This window comes from Lissotriton vulgaris, chromosome 9, assembly GCF_964263255.1.
Source record: "Lissotriton vulgaris chromosome 9, aLisVul1.2, whole genome shotgun sequence".
Classification (NCBI taxonomy): domain Eukaryota; kingdom Metazoa; phylum Chordata; class Amphibia; order Caudata; family Salamandridae; genus Lissotriton; species Lissotriton vulgaris.
The window spans coordinates 1,080,151,784-1,080,175,884 of NC_141697.1; the positions used below are offsets into that span (position 1 = coordinate 1,080,151,784).

General features: G+C 45.5%; 1 protein-coding gene across 1 annotated transcript in view; it reads right to left on the reverse strand.

Moving 5' to 3' along the window:
- CFAP20DC (CFAP20 domain containing) overlaps nucleotides 1-24,101 on the reverse strand; it is a 1,688,800-nt gene that overhangs the window by 1,565,402 nt on the left and 99,297 nt on the right. Inside the window, exon 2 of the mRNA XM_086939066.1 lies at nucleotides 23,516-23,591. Within this exon, the coding sequence (XP_086795192.1) occupies nucleotides 23,516-23,536 (21 nt within the window). The 5' untranslated portion in view covers nucleotides 23,537-23,591. The remainder of the gene's footprint in view (nucleotides 1-23,515; nucleotides 23,592-24,101) is intronic.

Genomic DNA, 24,101 nt, shown 5'->3' on the forward strand with positions numbered 1-24,101 from the left:
AAAATTACAGACCACTAGCCAAATAGAGCAAAAATGTTTGTGCTGAAATATAATTGGCCCAACAAATTTCCTTAGGCTAAGCCCTTCTGAATGAGTGAACAACATAATAAACTGTTCTCATTTTTCTCCGTGAAATGAAACCAGCTCTTGACTTTTATATGTCCATTGTTTTCCACAGTGACTCACAAACGAGATTTTTGATGATACACTGTCAACTGAATACCATCTTGATACACTGTGAACTGAATAACATCTTGATACACTGTCAACTGAACTACATCTTGTAACTTAGTCACTCTCACAAAAAAACATGAGAGACGAGTATAATCACTCTGAAGGTGGCAACTGAGTCAAGAAGCATTGCTGATGGACTAACCGTGTTTGCTACATTGACTAAGGCTTATAAAGAAATCATCTGTTCGGTCATTCAAAGATTACTTGAGAATGGAATTAAAGCATACATTTACACACAAAATGAGGGCCCTCCTGCTTCCCCTAGAATTGGAGGTGTCCACACACAAAATCCCCACAGTCCGGTTCTCCTTCAGTTCCCAAAGTGAAGACCTGTCTGGTACTGCAAGAATGGGAGGCAAGCACACACAAAATGATGACCCTTCTGCTTCCTCACACACATAATATCCCCTCTCCCATCCTATAGGCTGGTGCACCTAGAATGCACAAAGTGAGGACCAGTCTGGTACCCCTGGGATGGACACGGACATGCACACGCACACACAAACACACACTAGTCCCATTATAATGGGAGATAAACAAACACACACACAAAAATATCCCACTTTCCACTCATCCTCCCCACTTCACGTTCCGGTTCACATAGAATACAGACAGTGAGGACCTCCTAGTACACCAGGAATGGGAAACAAGTATACACACAAACGCACACAATGAGGACCAGTATAGTTCCAATATAATCAGAGATAAATACACAAACACACACACACAAATATCTCACGTCACACCCATCCTCCCCACTTCACGTTCCGGTTCCCCAAGTATGCACACAGTGAGGACCAGTCGGGTACCCCTTGAATGAGAGACAAGAATAACCACAAACACACACACAGTGAGCACAGTTACACTATGACTATTTAAATATCACGTCTATTTGGATCCTGGGATGTGCTGGCCAGAGGCCTAATGTTAATCTTTCTGTGCAAACCCCTTTTAAAAAACACACCTAGGAGTAAAATATCTATACACACTATGGGGCCTATCCCCAATACTTCACTAGTCCTCACACATAAGGTGTGTGTTTCAGTTCGACTTCATCACATCACTATGAGGATCATTCTTGTCCTCTCATAAAACCATGCCCATCCTCCACCCAGCAACCACCATAAATACACTGCAAGACTGATGTTGATAAACCATTCACGGACACAGCTGCTGTGATGCCTTTGTAGCACCGTGTAAATAAACATTTATGCCTAGTCGCTGTAGAGCTGCTAGATTCTCAACAAAGTTCAAAAGGAAATTATGACACTGTTGCTGTAGTAACAGAAGAAATTGACGCACCATGGCCAAATGGATTAGTCACTGGCTCTAAACAAAACTGATTTACATATTCTAATGCCTGACCTTCACTATTGGAGAAGTGTAATCTTGATCCCATCTGAGATTTCATAGAAGTGTATCATATTCATTTATAGCCAGCACTCAAATATATTCTGTCTAATTAACGTTACTAAAGGGAGTGGAGTATTGCATATTTAAAGTATTCCACATGAACAATTTGTGTAAAGAATGTGATTATCAAAGGTTTATGTGACATTTACTTATTAATGTGACAGTACAAGCTAACATGAATGTGTCCCATTGTGAGGTTGTTAAACTAGAATGTGTACTCATTAATGTTTAAACATTTATACCTGTAACAAGAATTAATTTCATGCCAGAACATTTAATTTGACGAGTTGTAATTCTTTATAATTTATTTATATGTATTAAAAGCTGCATTTATTGTGTGTGTAGAAAAGTGCACATATTCTGTAACCCTGTGCACTGTTAACTTGTATAAGTGTAGGCCTAGAGAAAAAGTTCGGGCTATGCTCACGTTTAGAGACTTAACATGTAAATCGCATTTGACCTTCTTTGCAGAATGCATTTTTCCTGTATTTTGTTGCCACTGAAGGTATGGAGAGAAAAAGCCTCATTAAATTAGAATAGGAGGGTTTTCTTTTCAATAGATAGCAAGGTATGAAAGGACGCGTTGGCAAAGAGAAGCGCGGCAACGAGCAAGGAGGCGAGTTCCCATGGGAGAGGTGAGGAATGACCAAGGACGAGCGAAGTTGCAACTTATTGATGTGGGAAAGGTGGTGAAAGTATCCAGTTCTGCCAGAGCTATGGAATTTTACCGGCAAAGATCACGTGGGATGCTATGACTATGACTGCTATTAATATTTAATGTTGAACGAAGTTAGGGACAGGAGAGTCGTCTTAGGGTTTTCACCAAGAGCAGAACTATGCTTCGACTTGTGTAGCTTTATGCTACTTAACCCATGGTTGGAGTGACTTCTACTGAAGACTCTGACACTTTTCTCATTTCACCCTTATGAAATGCTTCTTAGTATTAAGGTTGCCCTTTTTAGGGTAGTGTAGGGAAAGATAGTTGCTCATGCTCATTAAAGAGAATCAACTGATGCAATGCTATTTTCAATTTCCTTTCCTGATCGTCTGCATCATCATCATAGACTTAGGCATCTGCTTTGTATTATATAGGGTAAATCTCTTCAGGTGATTTAGACTTATCTTGATCTTACATTGGTGTTAAAAATCCTTATCTTGGTTTGCAGCATTAGGTCCTTGAAGTCCCAGATCTTCTTTAGCTGAATGAAGGCAGCCCTTGCTTTGACATTATTGCCCTGATGTTGGTGTCTTTGCCGCCCTGCTTGTCTATGACATGCCCCAGGTAGGCGATGGCCTAAACCTCTTCCAGTGCATCGCCTGCAAGAATGACTGCAGTTATGCTGGAAGGGTTAGTCTTCAGAATCTTATTTTCCCCCCTGTGGATGTTGAGGCCATGTTATGCTGACTTGCCTGTTACATTGTTTGTCTCCTCTTGCATCTGCACATAGGTATTAGAAAGTAGGGCCTGGTGATCTGCAAAGTCCAGGTGGTAAAACTGCGTCCAAGATGTCCTTTAGATCCCATTTATTAGGTCGAGTGTAAGCGTACGACCTCTTGCATACTTTAGTGTACATATATCTCTGTGGGACAAATGCCATTCCTTGCTCCTCATTTGTTTGTTTCAAAGTCCTTTAAAAATCCTTGCTTCCTACTGGCCAGTCCTGCCTCTTTGTCCCTCCTTTTTCTTCTGAGGAGCAGGGACCTAGTACAATACCATTACGCTTTGTTCTGTTGATCCGCTCGTGGGGGGACTATTTTATTATGTTTTGAACCTTGTGTTACATTGTGGCTGCTCACCCCCGTAGCTGCTTACATTTTATTGCAGCATTAACCATCCCAGATCCTTCCATGTGGCTGGCATTCTTTTGTATTCTTTCTGAAGACAGCTCGCTGGCTGGCTTGGAATGCAAGCTATTAATTATTGTGGTTTTAAGTTTAAGTCTGCCTGCTTTAATTTCCTCCAGAAACAAGCGCAAAAACACTACTTCCTACTTTATTTTGCTTTTAAAAGCACTCCCTGACATTCCTGGCCTCAAGCAATTCCAGATAATAAAAATGTCAAGATAACTCCAGTGATTAATGTTGTTGCTGGAGATATGGAGTTATCTAGTTGAAGATGTTTTGACTCATTGCAAGGTAGCAGAGGGTTAATATACCAACTGCAAAGAAAGTGTACCATGCAGAACACAAAGTGCATAAAATGTAAATAGGTCAGTGGGTTACTGCTTTTCTGTTACTTACAGCTTATAAGTTAAAATCCTATAAGATAGAACTGTGAATTTAGAACTGTCATCAAAGAACTGCAAGCACTGCAAAGTATAGATTAGAGCAGATATTACTGTTACAAAAAGGGTTAATCTAGGTAGAAATCAATTGTTTTTATTTAAGAGCAACACTCAACTATGGTATCCCGTTTTCAATGCTGACTTTGTGCTTCTGGGGTCCAAGCACTCTTTAGCAATGCTGCCTACCAATATGCATCACTTATGACTCCTATACCCTTTAGTCTTCTGTCTTATGTAACAGTTCATTTACACTAATTTATACACGTTTGATTGATTGTCTCTGTCAAATTTGTGTGTGATGCAAAGTGCTTTGACACCCTACACTGGTATGAGTGGCGCTTTATACCTAATTAAATGCATCTGAACGTTAGTGATTATGGAGCCTTAAGGGACACTGTTAAAAGGTGGTGGGGATGAAGGAATCCGCACCACTCTGCCTTACCTCAACATCACCCAAGCACCACCTCAGCATCAGTGCACCAGCTCTGCAACAGCGCAGCACGAGATTAGCTAGCACAGCACTATCTCAGCATCTGTGCACTCCCACCTATGCAGCCCCACCTCAGTAGCAACTCAGCACCAAAGCATCACCACTTCAGCATCAGTGCACTACCACCTCAGCACAACACCAACTCAACATCACTCAGCACCACCTCAGAACCAGTGCACCACCACCACCTCAGCATAAGCACAGCACCACCTCATCAGTGAGCCACCACCAGGGCAGCACCAACTCTGCATCGGTGCAGCACCACCTCAGCATCAGTGCAGCAGCAACGCAGCACCATCTTTGCATTAGCACAGCACCACCTGAACAGCACCAACTCAGCATCAGCACAGCCCCATTTCAGCATCAGCACAGCACTGCCTCCTTATCAGTGCAGGACAATCTCTGCAGCACCAGTGCTGAACGACTACTGCATCCGCACAGTACTATCTTCCCAGTGCACAGCACTACCTCCTCAGTGCACCACCAATGCAGCACCACATCAACATAAGCACAGCATCATATCAGCATTAGCATAGTACAATCCCCGCATCAGTGCACCACCTCCAGCGCAGCTCCACCTCAGCAGCAACTCAGGACCCAAGCAGCATCACATAAGCATTAGCGCAGCACCACCTCCGCATCATCACAGCATCACCTCAAAACAGCACCAATTCAACACCACTCAACATCTCTCAGCACCATAACAGCATCACTCAGCACCACCTCCGCGTCACTAAGCACAACCTCAGCATCAACACAGCACCACCTCCTCATCAGTGCACCACCAACTCAGAATTAGCACAGCACCACCTCAGCACCAGCGCAGCGCCACCTCCACATTAGCACACCACAAAAGCCACATCAGTGCACCACCACCTCAGCACAACACCACATCAGCAGCAGCATCACTTAGCATCAACTGAGCACTAGCTCAGTAATACCTGAGCACCAGTGCAGCAGCACCACCTCAGCTTGACTCAGGTCCACCTCAGAATGACTCAGCACCACCTCAGTACCAGCGCAGCACCACCTTAGCATTAGCATAGCACCATCTCTGTATCAGTGCACCACCACCAGCACATCAGTATATCACCACCAAAGCAGCCCCACCTCAGAAGCAACTCATCACCAATACCGCACCACATCAAGATCAGCGCAGCATCACCTCAGCACAGCACCAATTCAACATCACTCAGCACCACCTGAGCACCAGTGTAGCACCACCACCCAAGCATGAACCAACACCCCAGCATCACTCTGCACCACCTCCTCACTACCTCAGCATCAAATCCTCATCAGTTCCCCACCAACTCAGCATCAGGGCAGAACCCCCTCTGCACCCACGCATCACAACATAAACATCAGCACAGCACCATTTCCGCATCAGTGCACCACTACCAACGCAGCACCTGCTCAACGTCAGCAGAGCATCGCCTGAACACAGCACCAACTTGGCATCACTCAGCACCACTTCAGCACCACCTCAGTAACACTCAGTATCACCTCCACACCAGAACACACTACCTCAGCATCACTCAGCACTGCCTAAATATCATTCAGCATCACATCTGTACCAGCACCTCAGCCCAACTTCAGCATTACTTAGCACCACCTCAGTGTGCCCTCGAAATCTCACATCTGTTGATTCTCTCCTAGTGCCAATCCACTGCTAGTGTTGTAATTCAGATACTATTTCTCAATCTCCACCCTCCTATTGTTTATGTCCTTCCATTCATAACAACAACAAAAAGCTATAATAAACAAACATTACAACAGGCAGGAAGAGGTTGCCATCATTGCAAGGACAAAAAAACGAAAAGACATTTTTTTGTTAATTCTTTTTTAGGTCAAGCGTAGCGATGGACCTCTTGTATACTTTAGTATACCTATTTGCTTACTGAATATGTGGACACGAGTCGGATGCGCGCATTTTCCGTCTCGGATTTGGCCTCGTGAGCGCGCTTTTGCTGTTTGCTGTGAATGTGTGCGAGTGCGACTCTGCCATGCGCCTTGGAAACCGAAACCTAAGAGCCGCGCGACGTGAGCTGTCTACGGTAGAAGCTCACGTGCGCGGCTCTTAGGTTTCGTTTTGACTTGTTTGTTTCCCTGCAGTCTCGATCTGCCGCTGAAGTTTCACCCGGCTGCTCTCGGTGCACACTCCTCTCCCTTGCGGTCCCAAGTTCACAGGACGCAGCCTCGAGGCGACCGTCTCTTGTTCGCACTGGCTACTGCAGCATCACCTCCTCGGGCTGCCTGCTTCCCAGCTGCTGTATTTTTTTCTATGGGGAGAGAGCTCCCAGTTCACTCCCGCACATTCCTGCTGTGGACCGCGGCCTGCTGCAGATGCCGACCCAGGGACTCCGATGTCGGCCCCTCCCTGCTCAGTCGGTTCGATCCACTCACCGCATCGTCCTCTCAGATCGACGCCGTTGTCCCTCAAAATGCTTCTTTCAGGTGGGTGTCCGGATTGCTGTTTACTTTTTGTAATGGCCGCTTGTGTCCCTGAGCACTCGAGGCCGCGGGCTATTGGGGGATGCACATCACTTGTTCCATATTTGCCACTACACAGGCAGCAGGTGGAAGAAGCGTGGGCCGGGTAGACTCCCTGCGCTCGGGGGCTGGTAAGGATGCTGAGGCTTCGCGGGGCTGCGGGGGAGATCTGTGGATGCGCGGCATCAAAAGATGCGGGCCTTTGTGAGAACACAATGCCTGGTACCCCAGGGCGGCAGACAGATATCAAAGCCCTCACAGCGCGCGCGGCGCCGTCTGCAGAGGGTGGCCCTGCCTCCCAAACGGAGAATATATTACATATCTGGATAATTCAATACCGAAATCTGTTCTGAACCATTGCCCCAAACGCTTATATTTCAGCGTTCGGTCCTGGCCCTAAAGTCTGCGTGAAAAGCGTCCCTTCTTTCCTCGTCTTCTATATTTAGATCCTACACCTGCACTGCATTCTTTTTTGTCTTCTGTACCACTTTTACATGTGTGTTTGTATGCTCTTTAAGGCTAGCCATACCTCTGCGTTGTTCTCTCACTGCCTGTTTTTAAGGAAAGGGAGGCCTTCTTCTCCCTAAAGCACAATCCTATAACCTCTGTGCACCCAGGTATATATGTGTGTGCATGTGTATATCTATACTTGTCAAGTGAACAAGCGGCGAGAGGCTGCGAAACGCGTCTTTGACTCGGGGAATAAACAAAAATAATTAGCACCTTAACATGGGTCCGTGTCCTGATTGATGTGCGCAGCGCGTGAGTGACTACTTGGCGACACTTAGAAGGACTTTTCGTGATCTATATATATATATATATATATATATATATATATATATATAAACCATAAGTTCTCCTTTATCTTGAAAGTAGTACACCGACTCCTGCTGTGTCAGTTTAAAAATTGTTTAACTCCTGCGGATATGCAGAGGCAAGAGGCTCACTGTCCCAACGTTTCTGCTCTGACAAGCCTTTATCACAGGAAAGTTTATCTGTATTTGAAATTGCCCACGTGACTTTTAAAAGCAGGCCGTATTTATCTTCAGAGTGTGCAAAGGAACTAGTATAACAACTTAAATGAATGGAGAATAGCGTAATTCAATGAGTGTCATCTCGGTATTCTGCGCTAAAAACCTTCCTTAAAATTCACGTTTTTTCCGTTCTGCAAAAACAGTCCATTGTGCCCCAAATGCACTTTCCGTTTTTAAATCTCCACTTACTCTTCTTAAGCCACATCAGCCAGCAATATAGGAAATCCTTCCGTCTGCATCCCTTACTTTCCATACAGGGAGAAATCCTTTCTTTTCTCAAGGGGGCAAGCAGGTCAGCCTCCCACACATTAATCACCAACTCCACGCTGCCTCGCAAGGGCTCCTTGTGAGGCAACGTGGAGTTATTGAGAGAGATATATATATAATTTTTTTAAACAGAGTTTTATATAGTGCGAACTTGACCCGAATATTAGGCACTAGGAGATTACGTGATTTGCCCAAAATCACAGAATGTTGAGCGTCATTGCTGAGATTCGAACCCAGTTCCCCAGATTCGAGGTAGACAACCCTAGCCGTTAGGCAAACTCCTCTCCCCATTATGTTTTTTTAGGTCTCGTTGTCATTGTTGTGGATCCAATGATTAAGTACTCCTTTTACAGGTAAAGAGTAATCATTTCCGACAAAACATCTAAGGTTGGGTGATATGGAAAGAGATCACAAAATCTTTTATATTGTAAATGAAAAGATGCAAAAGCAAACTTGATGTAATAGATGGGAGTGGAAACTGTGCCAGTATGGCATGCCTGGCCTGCTGATGCACAGCACATTCAAATATTCATGGATGTTCTTGTGAAGGCAAGCATGTGAAGAGCTGACAAATGCTGTATTTGGCCTTGTTCCACACATATGTTTTCTAGGTAACTGTGTTGTTCAGCTGGTGGGTGTGAAGGGAGGGAGCTATCTTGAAAACCTGCATTTCCGAAAACACACTTTCAGGATGCTTGATCATTTTTGGCTCCCTGCTCAGCTTAGAAGTGCACTTTGAAGCAGCCGCGTTTGTGTTAAAAAAAATCTAAACAACCACTCACCAAGTGTGGTAAAAGTAGCAGGAGGAGGTGCTGCGAATATACATGCATCAGAGGGGGATATAAACACAACAGCATTGCAGAGCACAAACACCAACAAACATTTGAGCATCCGAGTTCCAAAAAACGTGCTGGTGGTGCCTACTAACTGCCGATGTACACTAATTAATACACAAGTGACCAATGCCAGAGCCACTAACTGGGAAGCAAGAAGTCCCAAGTATAACCTTTACTGCACCCCCTACTGCTGCATGTCTGAGTCATGCAACCATGCAAAGTGTCAAGGCTGTGGCCAGGTTGCAGTGGCTCCTGCCACTTTCCCTTCCCTAGCTACTGAGCAATCTTCTACTGGATGAGGGTCTGGGCACTCTTCTTCTCGCTACCAATCACAGAAGGAAGTGTGCTGCAGCAGTTAGATGAAGAGCATTCATGGACAGAGCCGCCCACAATCTCCCCGACCTTCCAGACCAGACAGAAAAAACAGTAATCGCAGTTAAAGTCAGAGGAAGTGGTCGTTTTCACTCTCACACACCCACGTGAGGGACCTGGGTGCAGAATCAGTTACATGTGACAAAGTGGTAGGTCGCATATCTACCTAGCTGCACACCAGGACATCTCCCTTCACTACACCGCCCTCGTTACACCGTTGCAAAACAGATAGTGCCAGTACAGCCCCAGACACTTTACATCATCTACTTTTACATTGTCAGCTTCAAGATTGTGGCCCTTCGGGTGCTAAAGTATTCATTAACATGCTAGTAATAAGACATTTTAACAAGAGTTCTGGGATTGGCAGGCATAGAACTAATTAGTAAATAACTTTGCGGCAAAGTATTTTTTCCCACCTCAATTGGTGCCATTTTGTTTTTTTATCAGATAGAAAGCTTAGCCTCTTTTTAGGGCTCGCCTATCCTAATCCGCAAGGAATGGATAGGGGAGAATTTTAGTGGGCAAAATAAGTTCCCAAACTATCGGGCGGATTTCCGACAGTTCAAAGTGAACACAAGCACGCGCTTTTCCCTCGCTCCCGAGCCGCCTGCCTCCGAGAGCTTCACTTCAAAGGGCTCCCCCGCCCACTGCTTCACACTTCACGGCCGCCAGGCCGTGTCTCGCATTTCTCCTCCCCCCCTCCCCACAGCAATGCCAAGAGCTTGTTTTCTTTTCTTTTTCTATTTAGTCCCGCGCTTCACAGCTTTGGCAAACAGCACGGGCAAAGTCAATAGCTATGGTTGGAAAGTAATTACCTTTACTTAATGTGCCTTATTTACTTACATTGAGTGTATCATTAACTTATCGGCAGAAATACCCCTTCTATGTCTACGGCACCAAAAGAACTGTTTAGCGAGCATTGCAACATGACCAGTAGTCCGAAATTAATTACACGGGAGCCGGCATTTGGTTACTTAATCACGGGCTTAGTAGCCGTCCATACCCAGACCGGGAGGGCATTTCCAGACGTGGCGCGGACGCAGATTTACACAAGTAAGTGGCCACGCCTATTCTATATTACATAACTACGTGCGGTTTTGACAGCAAAATGTGTTCGCTGATTCTTCCTTTTTGATATTCCTTTACTTAATTTGGGCAGATACAGCTGGTCCATTACTTAGTGCACACGGCACAACGCTGCCGCCCTATAAGTAAGTGCTACACACCTTGTTTTGAAGAACTCCCTCGCCTATGCTGCACTGTATTTCGACCACTATAGTGTTCGCTCTCCCTTATCCTATTGGACAGATTACGCTGGTCATCCAACCGTTGCATATGACAGTACGTTGCGCCATATAAGTACGTGCTGTGTGATTTCACTTGTTTTAAAATTTGAATGCCACAAGATTGCTCGCTCACGATATGCGATTTGTCTGCAGCTTTGGTGTAATCTGCTGTCCTGCCAATTTCCTGGGGTGTGAGGGGCCATATTCTCTGTGCAGCAAAGTATTTACCTTTACTTAATGTGCCTTATTTACATACATTGAGTGTTATCATTTAAAATTCTCAGATATGATGACATAGCTGGATGTCATTACGGATCACGTACCAACATACAGCAGACTTACTATTAGATATCATACAGTAGTTTTTAATAAGAATTGTCCGAGTTATGACCCGCTATCTATCGTTCCCCACCCTCTTTTCTCTCTGCTTCCCTGATTTTACTTGTTTTTCTTGCCTTCGGTTCCCCCACTCCATCCATCCATCTATCCCCCCACTCATCCATCCATCCATCCCCCCCACTCATCCATCCATCCCATCCATCCATCCATCCATCCCACTCCATCCATCCATCCATCCCTCCCACTCCATCCATCCATCCCCCCACTCCATCCATCCATCCATCCATCCCCCCACTCCATCCATCCATCCATCCCCCCACTCCATCCATCCATCCGTCCCACTCCATCCATCCATCCATCCGTCCCACTCCATCCATCCATCCGTCCCACTCCATCCATCCATCCATCCCCCACTCCATCCATCCATCCATCCATCCATCCATCCATCCATCCATCCATCCATCCATCAATCCCACTCCATCCATCCCACTCCATCCACCCATCTCCATCCACCCATCTCCATCTTTCCATTCCCCCATTCCATCCATCCCCCTACTCCATCCATCCATCCATCCATCCATCCATCCATCCCACTCCATCCATCCATCCATCCATCCCACTCCATCCATCCATCCATCCATCCCCCACTCCATCCATCCATCCATCCATCCATCCCCCACTCCATCGATCCATCCCCCCATCAGTCCCCGCACTACATCAATCCATCCCCGCACTCCATCCATCCATCCATCCATCCATTCCCCCGACTCCATCCATCCCTCCCTGCCCCACACTCCATCCCTCCCCACCCCACACTCCATCCCTCCCCTGCCCCACACTCCATCCCTCCCCTGCCCCACACTCCATCCCTCCCCTGCCCCACACTCCATCCCTCCCCTGCCCCACACTCCATCCCTCCCCTGCCCCACACTCCATCCCTCCCCTGCCCCACACTCCATCCCTCCCCGGCCCACACTCCATCCCTCCCCCGGCCCACACTCCATCCCTCCCCCGGCCCACACTCCATCCCTCCCCCGGCCCACACTCCATCCCTCCCCCGTCCCACACTCCATCCCTTCCCCGGCCCACACTCCATCCCTTCCCCGGCCCACACTCCATCCCTTCCCCGGCCCACACTCCATCCCTCGCCCACACTCCATCCCTCGCCCACACTCCATCCCTTGCCCACACTCCATCCCTCGCCCACACTCCATCCCTCGCCCACACTCCATCCCTCGCCCACACTCCATCCCTCGCCCACACTCCATCCCTCGCCCACACTCCATCCCTCGCCCACACTCCATCCCTCGCCCTCTTGCCCTGCCTCTATCTCTCACCCTGCCTCTATCTCTCGCCCTCCTTCTATCTATCTTTTGCCCTCCCTCCATCTATCTATCGCCCTCACTATTCATCGCATCACCACAGCATCACTCAGGGGCACCACAACATCACTATGCGCTACCACAGCATCACTGAACGCCACAGCATCACTCGCCGCCGCCACAACATCATTCAGAGCCATCACAGCATCAATCTGTGCAACCATTCAACAACAACTGATTCAAATATGTTCTCTTAATGTTTCAAACTTTATTACAAATGTCACAAACATTTTTTAATATTTCACTTCTTTTCTTGTATTTTTATCACAATAAAATACACTAAACATAATCTTCCAAAAAGTTATTTGCAAAAGTTAAAGCTATTGCCATTATAAATTACAATAACTTTTATTTACGTATTAATTATTGAAAAAAATACAACCCATTGTTATTTTTAATATTAATACATCTAAGTCATGTAAATACAACACATATTGCATTACAAATGCTATAGGTGTCACGTTTGCAAAAGTTAACACTATTGGGGCATTGTTAATGACAAAGTTATTAATTTCGCTATTTTCAAAACAAAAACATAAATAAAAAATGTGTCATTTACAATACTAATACCTCTAACTTTACTAATGCGAGACCTAATGCATTGCAAATGCTTGTTTAACAGAGTCATTCAATTGTACATAATGTCTTCTTTCAACTCCACTACTTAACATCCCAAAACACAAAATACCATTCCACATACTTACACTCCATTATACGCAGTCCCACTCCGCAGAATTCCAATACATTCAAAAAACGTAATTACTATTCATATAATACAACTGCTCATCATACCACTTAATTCCACTACACAAATCCACACCACACAGTTTCAAAACAACTTCAATCCAACCCACATTATTGGTGCGTATCACATACATCCACATCAATCCATCACACATAGGTAAGAGAAATGTACAATGCCAATAGCTCCAACTCTTTTCTAAACACACAGATCTGATGCTTAGCTCCAACCTTTTCTTTTCCGTCACCAAAAAGGCAAAGCTATACACACAGTTCCATGACACACAATTCAGCTACATACATTTCCAATCCACACCACAGAATTTAACACCTATTCACATAATACACAAATACATCACACACCACATACAACCAATCCACACCACACAACTCCACATTGTGCAGCAAAATTCAACAGCACAACACATAATTAAACTGAACTACTTATCACTCCACAACACAAAATCCCACTCCACATAATGCCACTGCACCGAATGCCACATAATTGCTAACCATATATTTCCACAGCACACCATGCCACAGAATGCCACTACACAAATCCAATCCACACCACACAATTCCACAACTGACTAATCCAACCTATATAGTTCCACTACACACTACATACATACACTCCATAACAAAGAAGTAAAATACATTTTCATTTACAAGGCCAATAGCTCCAACTCAAACAAATGCAAGACCAATTGCATTTCCATTGCTTGTTCTCCTTGCTGTGGATGTCTTTAAGATCCAGCCTGTGGCTTTTTTAGACTTTGTATGATTTCTAAAAAGACGCACAATTTAAAATAATTTGCAAGGTGTCAAACTTTTCAACCTTGTACATCCTTAACCAAGAGGCACTTGGAGAGTTCTCCACAGGGTTTTCCAGAAATTGGGAAAAACTACATTTCACTACATGTTATTCCTAATATGTTGGCTAAAACTCCATAAGCAATACCAGTAATTTATGGTTTGCCATCGTACCCAGAAGTGTTCAGTCATTGGCTTCAGGCTTTGTCAATAGATCTTGGGTCAGCCCAGTGGAGTATTCATCTCTCACCTATTGCTATTGGCTGTGCGGGTGTATCTAGCTCTCTCTCTCAAGTGCTTACACTGAACTTCGTGAGGCACTACTGTACAACTATAGCCCTCTCTGTCCACTGCTGCTGGCTCGCTCACGCCACCTAAAACAACGCTGCTGCTCAAACATGGACATTAGAATTGAAATCTCAGCCTACAATGAATCTCAATTGTGAGGAGATCAACTGCATCAGTCAAGACTGCACAACACTGGAGCACACCCTTCTCAAATAGGAAATCATCATGCCCACTCAGCCTTTCACAAAGAACTTATAACAAAGTTGATTCAATTCACCAGAGCAACTCAGTGCGGCCATGATGGTAAGCGGAGCAATGTGCAATATTCAAACCATAAGAAACAGAATTTGTATTTTCTATGCACCTGATTCCAGTGCACAGAAACTTAACTCAAATAACAAACTAGAAGGACAGTGAACATTCATGTACGCTTTACATACCTCACTCGCTTAGCTAAGCTTATTGCTTGCTACAACACAACTGAAATACTTCTTTGATCCTCATGAAGGTCAACCAAATGAACACATACAGCTCATTTGTCATTACTGCAGATACCCATCATCAGCATTCTCACAGTTGCAGCAACACTATGCTATGGACCCCCACAGCCTCTAAACACACCTTCCTCCACATGCAGCTAGGACATGACGCTTTTACACCCTTTTGATCTGCACAATAATGCCTTACGAGAGTAAAGTAACAGTACTTTCGGGCCACACTAGAACCAGTAAATAGCTATGTGAAGCCAGTGACAATAACAATACCAATCTAACTTCCAGTATTTGGAGTAAGTACTACCATATTGCTCATACTTTAGCTTTCTTTTAAGAAGAGACTTATCAGGCATAGTGTCCTTCTGCGGAGTTCTATTATTGCTTAGTCTTTCAATCAATACCCATTTTGTATGTTTCACTAAATGAACCTCCTGTAAGCACTGAATTGTCAATATATAGCCAGGTTGAAGACCTGATGTTTAATAACAGCATTTGCTTGTTCATGGCAGTCTACAATGGAAATGCATCTGATTTTGAGTATTCGCGTGGTGCTTGTGTCTGGCGGGATAGTACTGGATAGGGTAGGGACTGTGTGCAGCCACCGTGGGGGATGAAGGCTTTTTTCTGTGCCTCTGATGCCACCCCCCACCACTTTGCTATGGTGTTTTCAAATTGATGGTTGGTCAAAAAAAAAAAAGGGTCCCTCTTGTTTGTGACTCTCTGTGATCACCGTGAAGCCTCTTGTTCCAGTCTCGGCAGCTAGGAGCCCAGATGAATGAGTTGCTGCACAATGGTGGAGTATTTATATTTGAACAAAAACAAGAGCAATCCTTATGTCCATGTGAACAGGGGTATCAAGTAATCCTTGGAACAGGCATTCACATGGAACCAATTTGTAGGCAGATTATTAGTTTCACTGATCATTCTGTGTGGAATTATTCATTATAGAAACATAATTGTGTAAATCGAACAGTGTTAGTCAGTAAGGTTTTGTAACAACAATATTAGCATTTTTGTGGATATTATGTGGAAATGGGATGCAGCAGCACTACACAGTGATGGTGACAATATGAATATGTACTCAAAATTAGTGACTGATAGCGGAAATATCAAAATGCACTCGTGATGGTTGCATGATGGTGCACATAGTCTCTTACAAGCATTCGATGTGCATTAGTGATCGCTCAAATATGACCGCACTACAGGGATGAATCTGTTTTAACTATGCACTCATGACTGCTGAATAAACAGGCGAATCTAAACATGAGGTTAGCATTAATGGGCTATTGTGCATCCTGAACATTTATTTAGGATTACTGAGTGGTGGGGGCCAAACTGAACATGCACAGTGGTGCTAATTATTATGCCCACTTCTGGGTAATGCTTGCATGGGCATAATAGTGATAATTCTTAACATGTTGTAGGTTCGCTTGAAACAATGAGGCCATCCTTTGATGTAATGTCTGCACTACAAGCATGTTGGGAATTCATTACACATATTATGGGTATGTATTCTAAGCTCGATGGTGCCCAGTCCTAGAGTATTATTTCTACTAGGATAATACTGTAATTCTTGGCAATCATACAGCACAGAAACTACTGCTGTATGGGTTCGGGCTTTGGTGCAACTTGTCTTCACCCATTCACTCCTTAATCTATGTACTCCCCAAATAACCACTTCATTCAGCCATTCATAACTGTATTCATTGTGCAAACATGTACTCATCTTATACTTATCCATCTACTTAGTCCCTTATTCTTCCATCCATTCACTCACTCATGTAGCTACCTCATTATCACATTGATCACCACCTCATCAATGTACACAACCCCACACACAAGCTTTCCAATCAGAAGAATTACTTATAACATAATCAGTCGTTTTGTTTTGCTAATGCTTGTTTCATTGATTCCTGAAAATGTATTTTGGCATTTAAAAATGTTGACAAGCACTTTTTGGGAAAAAATACATGGTTTGGAGCATGGGTACTCACAAACTTTCTCTAAGGGGCCAAATTTACAGTGTAGTTTGTGGCCGAGGGCCGCACCGGTGGGGGCGTGGTCAGTGAGAGAGGGGGCGGGGCTAGAGACAAAAAAAAACTGTGACCATGAGGTTGAACACAGGCCCTGGCAGCGGATGTCTTTGTCCCCTGAGCCACCAGACCGAGCATACACACATATCTCTCTCTCTGTCTCCCTCCCTCTCTCTCTTTCTCTTCCTCCCTCCCTCTCTCTATTTCTCTACCTCCCTCTCACTCTCTCTCTCCGTCCCTCCCTCTCTCGTCTCCCTCACTCCCTCTGTCTCCCTCACTCTCTCTGTCTCCCTCTCTCTGTCTCCCTCACTCTCTCTGTCTCCCTCACTCTCTCTGTCTCCCTCACTCTCTCTGTCTCCCTCCCTCCCTCTCTGTCTCCCTCCCTCCCTGTCTCCCTCACTCTCTCACTCTCTCTGTCTCCCTCCCTCCCTGTCTCCCTCCCTCTCTCTGTCTCCCTCCTTCTCTCTGTCTCCTTCCCTCTCTCTGTCTCCCTCCCTTCCTCTCTGTCTCCCTCCCTCTCTCTGTCTCCCTCCCTCCCTATCTCTGTCTCCCTCCCTCCCTCCCTCTGTCTTCCTCCCTCTCTCTTTCCCTACCTCCCCTCTCTGTCTCCATCCCTCTCTTTCTCTCCATCCCTCTCTTTTTCTCCCTCCCTCTCTTTTTCTCTCCCTCTCTCTCCGTCTCCCTCACTCCCTCCCACTTCCTCCCTCCCTCCCTCCATCTCCCTCCCTCTCTCTGTCTCCCTCCCTCTCTCTGTATCCCTCCCTCTCTTGGTCTCCCTCCCTTTCTTTGTCTCCCTCCCCCTCTCCGTCTCCCTTTCTCTCCCTTTCTCTAACTGTCTCCCTCCCTTTCTCTAACTGTCTCCCTCCCTCTCTCTCCCTGTCTTCCTCTCTCTCTCCCTCTCACCCTCTTTCTCCCTCCCTCCCTCCCTTTGTCTCCCTCCCTCCTTATGCCTCTGCCTCCCTCCCCTCCCCTGTCTCTCCCTCTCTCTACCTCCCCGACTCTCTTTCCCTCCCTCGCCTTCCCCTGACTCACCCTCTCTCCCTCGCCCGACTCTCTCTCTCTCCCTCCCTCTCCCTCCCCTGACTCTCTTCCTCCCTCCCCTCACACTCCTTCCCTCCCCTCACACTCCCTCCCTCTGTCTCTCCCTCCCTCGCCCTCCCCTCACACTCCCTCCCTCTGTCTCTCCCTCCCTCGCCCTCCCCTCACTCTCCCTCCCTCTGTCTCTCCCTCCCTCGCCCTCCCCTGACTCTCACTCTCCCTCTCCCTCACCCTGCCCTGGCTCTCCCTCCCTCCCTCCCTCTCCCCTGACTCTCCCTCCCCTGACTCTCCCTCTCTCTACCTCCCTCCCCTCACTCTCCCTCCCTCACCTCACACTCCCTCCCTCTGTCTCTCCCTCTCCCTCCCTCGCCCTCCCCTCACTCTCCCTCCCTCTGTCTCTCCCTCCCTCGCCCTCCCCTCACTCTCCCTCCCTCTGTCTCTCCCTCCCTCGCCCTCCTCTGACTCTCACTCTCCCTCTCCCTCACCCTGCCCTGGCTCTCCCTCCCTCCCTCTCCCCAGACTCTCCCTCTCTCTCCCTCCCCTGACTCTCCCTCTCTCTACCTCCCTCCCCTCACTCTCCCTCCCTCCCTCCCCTCACACTCCCGCTGTCTCTCCCTCCCTCGCCCTCCCCTGACTCTCACTCTCCCTCTCCCTCACCCTGCCCTGGCTCTCCCTCCCTCTCCCCTGACTCTCCCTCTCTCTCCCTCCCCTGACTCTCCCTCTCTCTACCTCCCTCACCCCCCTGGCTCTCCCTCTGTCTCCCTTCCCTGACTCTCCCTCTCTCGCCCTCACTCTCCCTTCCTCAACCTCCCCTGTCTCTCCCTCCCTCTGTCTCTCCCTCCCTCTGTCTCACCCTCCCCTGACTCTCCCCCTCCCTCTCTCACTCCCTCCCTCTCTCACTCCCTCCCTCGCCCTCCCCTGACTCTCTCACTCCCTCAACCTCCCCTGACTCTCCCTCCCTCTGTCTCTCCCTCCCTCGCCCTCTCTCTCCATCTCTGTCTCCCTATCTCTGTCTAGGCAAGGTGTATTAATTCTATTAGAAATATCACGAAAAGCAAGAGCTATTTGCTGCACACATCGAACCATCTTCCCCAGCCTTCCCAAAATCTGCAGCACATTATTAGTGACTCCCTAATGTAGAGGGTGCACGAGAGCTGGCTGGACCACTGCAGCAGAGATCAGGTGTAATCCGGAGGGCAGAGATTCCAAATAAGGCTGGGCTGATTCAGACTTTCATCCCTTCAGTGTCGATAAAACAAATGCTACTCGAGGCTGCGCAGAGTGATCTCCAAGTGGCTCGGTTCAATCAGTCACGGGGTTTGTCCTGATCACTGTAATTGTCCAACAATCCCCCCCCCCCCCCCCCTCCTCTGTGGCAGCCCGGGATGAGTCAGCTTGCCTGGCGCGCACACAGCCGGAGCACTTCACAGGTCTTTAAAAGACCATTAAATCGTTAATGAGGCTTTGTTCTGTTTCACCTCTTCTGAGGCCCCTGCAGCTCCACTCTATGGCTGGAATTTCCCAGCCCCCCTAGAGCAGAGCCTCTCCGAGTCAGGCTGCATCAACCGCCGGTGTTTACTAAAACTCTTGAATTATTTTTTTTTAAATTGGTACATGTCTGCAAGGTCCGGCGGGCCGCCAAGGAAGGCTTGCCGGGCCGCCACCGGCCCGCGGGCCGTACTATGAGTACCCCTGGTTTGGAGAAACCAAATCGCTTGAGACAAATTATTATAATTGCATTTAGTAAAATGTTTGTTAATTTACTCAAGGGAGCGGGGTCAGTGTCAGAGAGTAGTTCATTACCTTGAGGGGGTTCCCTAGTACCTGCATCATGCAACTGTGATGATGTTTGAGCCACTCCATGCCAGACTGCTGCTTGTTCTAACAACAGGCTATTAGCCAGTGTCAGAGTGATGCACATTGCACTGGTGAGGTATCCTCAGTGCCAGAAGGTTGTACACTCTTCTAGCAGGGGAAGCAACCAATGCTAGAGTGGTGTTGATTGCGCTCACGTGGCTCAGCAGTAGAGCGTTTTGCTCGTTTTACAAGAGAGTGGAGGGGCACTCCATAGAAATAGGCTGCTCATTGTGCTCTCATTAATGATAGCAGAGCCAAAATGAATGCCATTGTGCCGGAGAATGTGGGAGATATTATGGTGTACCACAATGTGATCACTTTTTTTGTAGATTTATACAGCGCAAACTCGACCCGAAGGTATTGGAGCGCTTTACATGAGAATCAGTTATTACACAATGACACATTCAATTTTTTGGTAGGCATGGGGAGATTAATTGATTCGTCCAGAATCACAGGATGTGGAGTCAACCCCGAGATTTGAACCTTGGTTTCCCAGCTCCAAAATCAGCTAAAAGTCTAGCCTGGAGACCACATCCTCTTCACTTGGCACCCAAAAGCAGCTCTGCACTGCACCCTCTCCTCTTCCCTTGGTCTTGTTGTAGGTATTCAATGTCATGTAGAACCTGGCAGATTAGTGTCCCAGAGTTTGGTGAGTTACTGTAGAATGACCACCCACTCCACATTACAGCCTACAACTTTCTTCTTGAATTACACAAGAAGCTGAAGACCTGGCTTTACCAACCAACCCTAAGCAGGACTAGACACAACTGCTCAGAGCCAGGATACCATAATGGGTGGTAGTGCATTTTATAAATAAACTTGATATAATAGTCATTTACTAGGCCTACGCATTGGCATAATATTATTGTGTTGCAATTGTCACAGTGATTAGCTCTCACATATATCACATATTATCTTGAAAAAGTCTGTTGACGCCAATACAACATTTTCTTTGCCAAGTTTTGTATTTCAATGAGTATTTGCACACTTTCCTGTTGCCAAAAATATTTTTTTTTCTGTTGCTGAGCACGTCAGGCAACTTTGATCTTGGGCATTTTTTTTTTATCAACAAACATGTGGAATGTACATACCACGCATACTTTGTCCATATGACAGATAGCTCAATAGATAGAAGCGCAGAAAATGTACACGGAGATACATTTTGAAACAAAATAATGGCAACAATAAAAAAAATCGCGCAAAAAATATTGAAGCTTTTTTTTCACATAAAAATATAAATTGCCCATTCTACAAACAATACTCGTAGTTTTCATGTGAACTATTGGTATTCAACGTAGGGAGATCTACACATTTTCACACAGCTGCGGTTCATGTATGTGATTTATATAAAGCGCACCTACCCACATAACAATACAGAAATTTAAAAAAAGAGATTACAAAACAGACTTGGGCACAACTAAGAAACAAAAAAAGAGAAGGGATGACGCAAATGATGGCAGATAGAGAAATGGAGTTCTTGGAAGGTCGGAGTGATTCTGTCAAAATTTACAAAAACTTTCATGGAGAAGACACAGGAGCGAGGCTTGTACAGTAGTGATAACATTCGGTTTTAAGAGAAAGCCCTTTGATTTGCAGAGCAGACATAAATGTTCTGAGTCCTATGGCCGCCCTGATTCCAAATCTTTTTGCATATGTAGTTTGCCTTAGTGAAGTAAATAGTATTTTCTAAAGTGCAAAACCTAAGCTGGAATTATCAAAATTTGTTTTTGCATTCGAAAATGGTCTTACACAAAAATGTCATGAGAGTATACCTACCCAGGAGGGGCGTGCACTTGCAGGGCTGAATGCTCTGCAAGCACTCACTAAAGTACTCATTTGTGGGTAGTTACAGAACAGGGTCTGAATTCTGACAACACTAGAATACGTTAGAGATTTAGGGGCACATGCATCAAAGGATTTTGCGATCGTAAACAGTGCAAATCGCAAAAATCGGCCGTTTGCGATCGCAAAATCTGCTTTTGGAATGCATGAAGGGTGAAGGCCCTCGCAATTTGAGAATTCTCAAATATTTGCGAATTCTCAAATTGCGATTGCATTTAAGGAATCGCATTTTGCGATTCCTTAAACGCAATGCATGATACTTAAAATAATTGCAATTTCGCAATTAGGGGGAGCAAATTACCATTAGGTAATTTGCATGTGCCCCCTGCTCCTCTAAGAGGCATGAGTAAATGCCTTTCAAGGGCGAGAACACAACCTCCTACCAGAATAGTTAGCCAGTGCATTTGAATTGGTGGCGCTTTTTTCGCAAGCTCAAATATAAACATTTACATTTTTATTGTAGGAAAACAGAATTTGCACACGTTTTTCAAGGATACACGTAGAAAAACCTGCGACTGTTGCAGGTTTCCAAGTGTACTTCTAGCAACTTTAGGGAATTTCTTAAAATCCCAAATGTGCACGCAGGTAAATCTGTAGGTGAAAATGTACTGCTTTCTTTCAGAAAGGGCCCGGGGCCCCTAAGGATGATCTGGATAAACAATGAAGTAGCACTTACTTTTTGGCTGCTACGTGAAAATATCAATATTTATTGCTAATGGTAAAGATTAACCATGTACCTGTAGTTGCCAAATATCACTACTGTTGAACATATTACATTTTTGTAGGCGGGATGTGGCCTTCAATTCGCGAAACATGGCAAGACTCTCCTTTAAATGATCAATGCCATCAAAGGGTGGGAAGACCTTCAGGAAGATCTTTGTACTATCAACTACTGATGGATAGATAGCCCGATCTGAGGGAGCCAGCATTATAACCCTTGTTGCGAAAGTCATCCTCAAGGGGTAAGAGCAATGAAGTGGAAGAGAATCTACCATGGATCAGAGAGAAAGGGGGAGAGAGTGATTGACACACATCATAGGAAGTGCCAGAGACACCAGTTGTAGTGTGGTTACCTAGTATCCTAGTGTATGGATGAGATGTTGAAAATGCTCCATGCTAGAAAGCCAATTGTTTTGCCAAAAGGGTAATTTCCCATATTAAGAGTGATGTTCAATCTATAGAGGGTTCTATATACCACAATGAAATATATCTTGCTAAATGGGAGTGGGAACCATTCCCAGAGTGCTGGGGAGGGCTCAGTTGTAGAGGTCTACTTGTTTTTCAAGCGCTCAAAAAGACGCTCCTTTAGCAATCCGGGGGTTGGAGGGGGCAGGAGGTGCAGTCCCCTCACTCATATAAGCCATGCATACCATGTGCTAGTTACCTGCAGCTGCACTCCCTAGGTCCTACAGAGATATAACAGCCTGAATTGGGGGAGGCATAGATGCTAGAAATGCACCTGACATCTTTCTTTTATTAGGGCACGTAAGAGCAGGATAGAGAGAAAGAGTTGGGTTCCTCTCTCCTTTGGCCAGGCAGTTTACTTCAATTCCTAGAATTGATAGGGGGTGCAGGAGACATTTCTACCCCCAGGCTCAAGAACAGAGGCAGTTGCTCTGTGGTCAGTACGAGGAGAAGGTACAAGACTGCTTACAACGAGCAAGCAGGACTTATAAGGAGCTGGTTTGTTCACTTGACAGTGATAAGTACTGGTAGGTGATAGGCTCAAAGTATAGTCTATGGGTTGGCTGTAAGTTCAGGTCTGGCAATAGTGTGGCAGCCAAGGTGGCCTGCCCAGGGCCTATATTAAAATAAAAAATAATTGACAGACTTAGGAGTAAACAATTAACTCAGACCCAAGGGTGCATCAGGTTAAAAGATGCCAGGAGTGTATCTCCCCAGTGTTCAGATTTACTATCAAAGGCTCCAAATGGGATTTCATTTTCACATTTTATTTTATTTATTTTAACCTTGAATTTACCTGGTATTCATTTTTAAACATCTTGAAGGAGGTTCCAGACAAACGAATTGCTGTCCTTGTTTATTCCAATATGCCCCTATAAAGAAAGAAAAAGAAGAAAATAATTACTGAATTGAATGCAGGTGTCATTTATATATTTTTCTACAATTAGCAAATAGAAATCACTTTGGCAAGTTACACATCATTTAGTACTTCTATAATTGTAAGGCTTTTTCTGAACCATGCAGTCAAAGAGAAGAGCTAGCAAAATCAAATGTGAGATTAGTGGTGTGCTCCACCAATAAGGTATTCTGGGTTTTTGGAAATTAGTGTCTGAGACATTGTTTGCAATTCCCACATGGGTCGTAAAGGACCAGCCTCATTAATATTCATGAGCAGGTCGCATTTTGTGACCGATTGGGAATCACATTTTGCGACAGGAATGGTGGCCTGCTGGGGTCAGCAGACCACCATGTCTTTGACTGTTTTTTCAATAAAAAACTTTTAATTTTTTTTTAAATGCAGCCTGGTTCCCTTAACCGAAAACTGGATTAATTTAAAAATTAAAAATAAAAACATTTCAGTTTCATTTTTTTAAGAGCTGGCA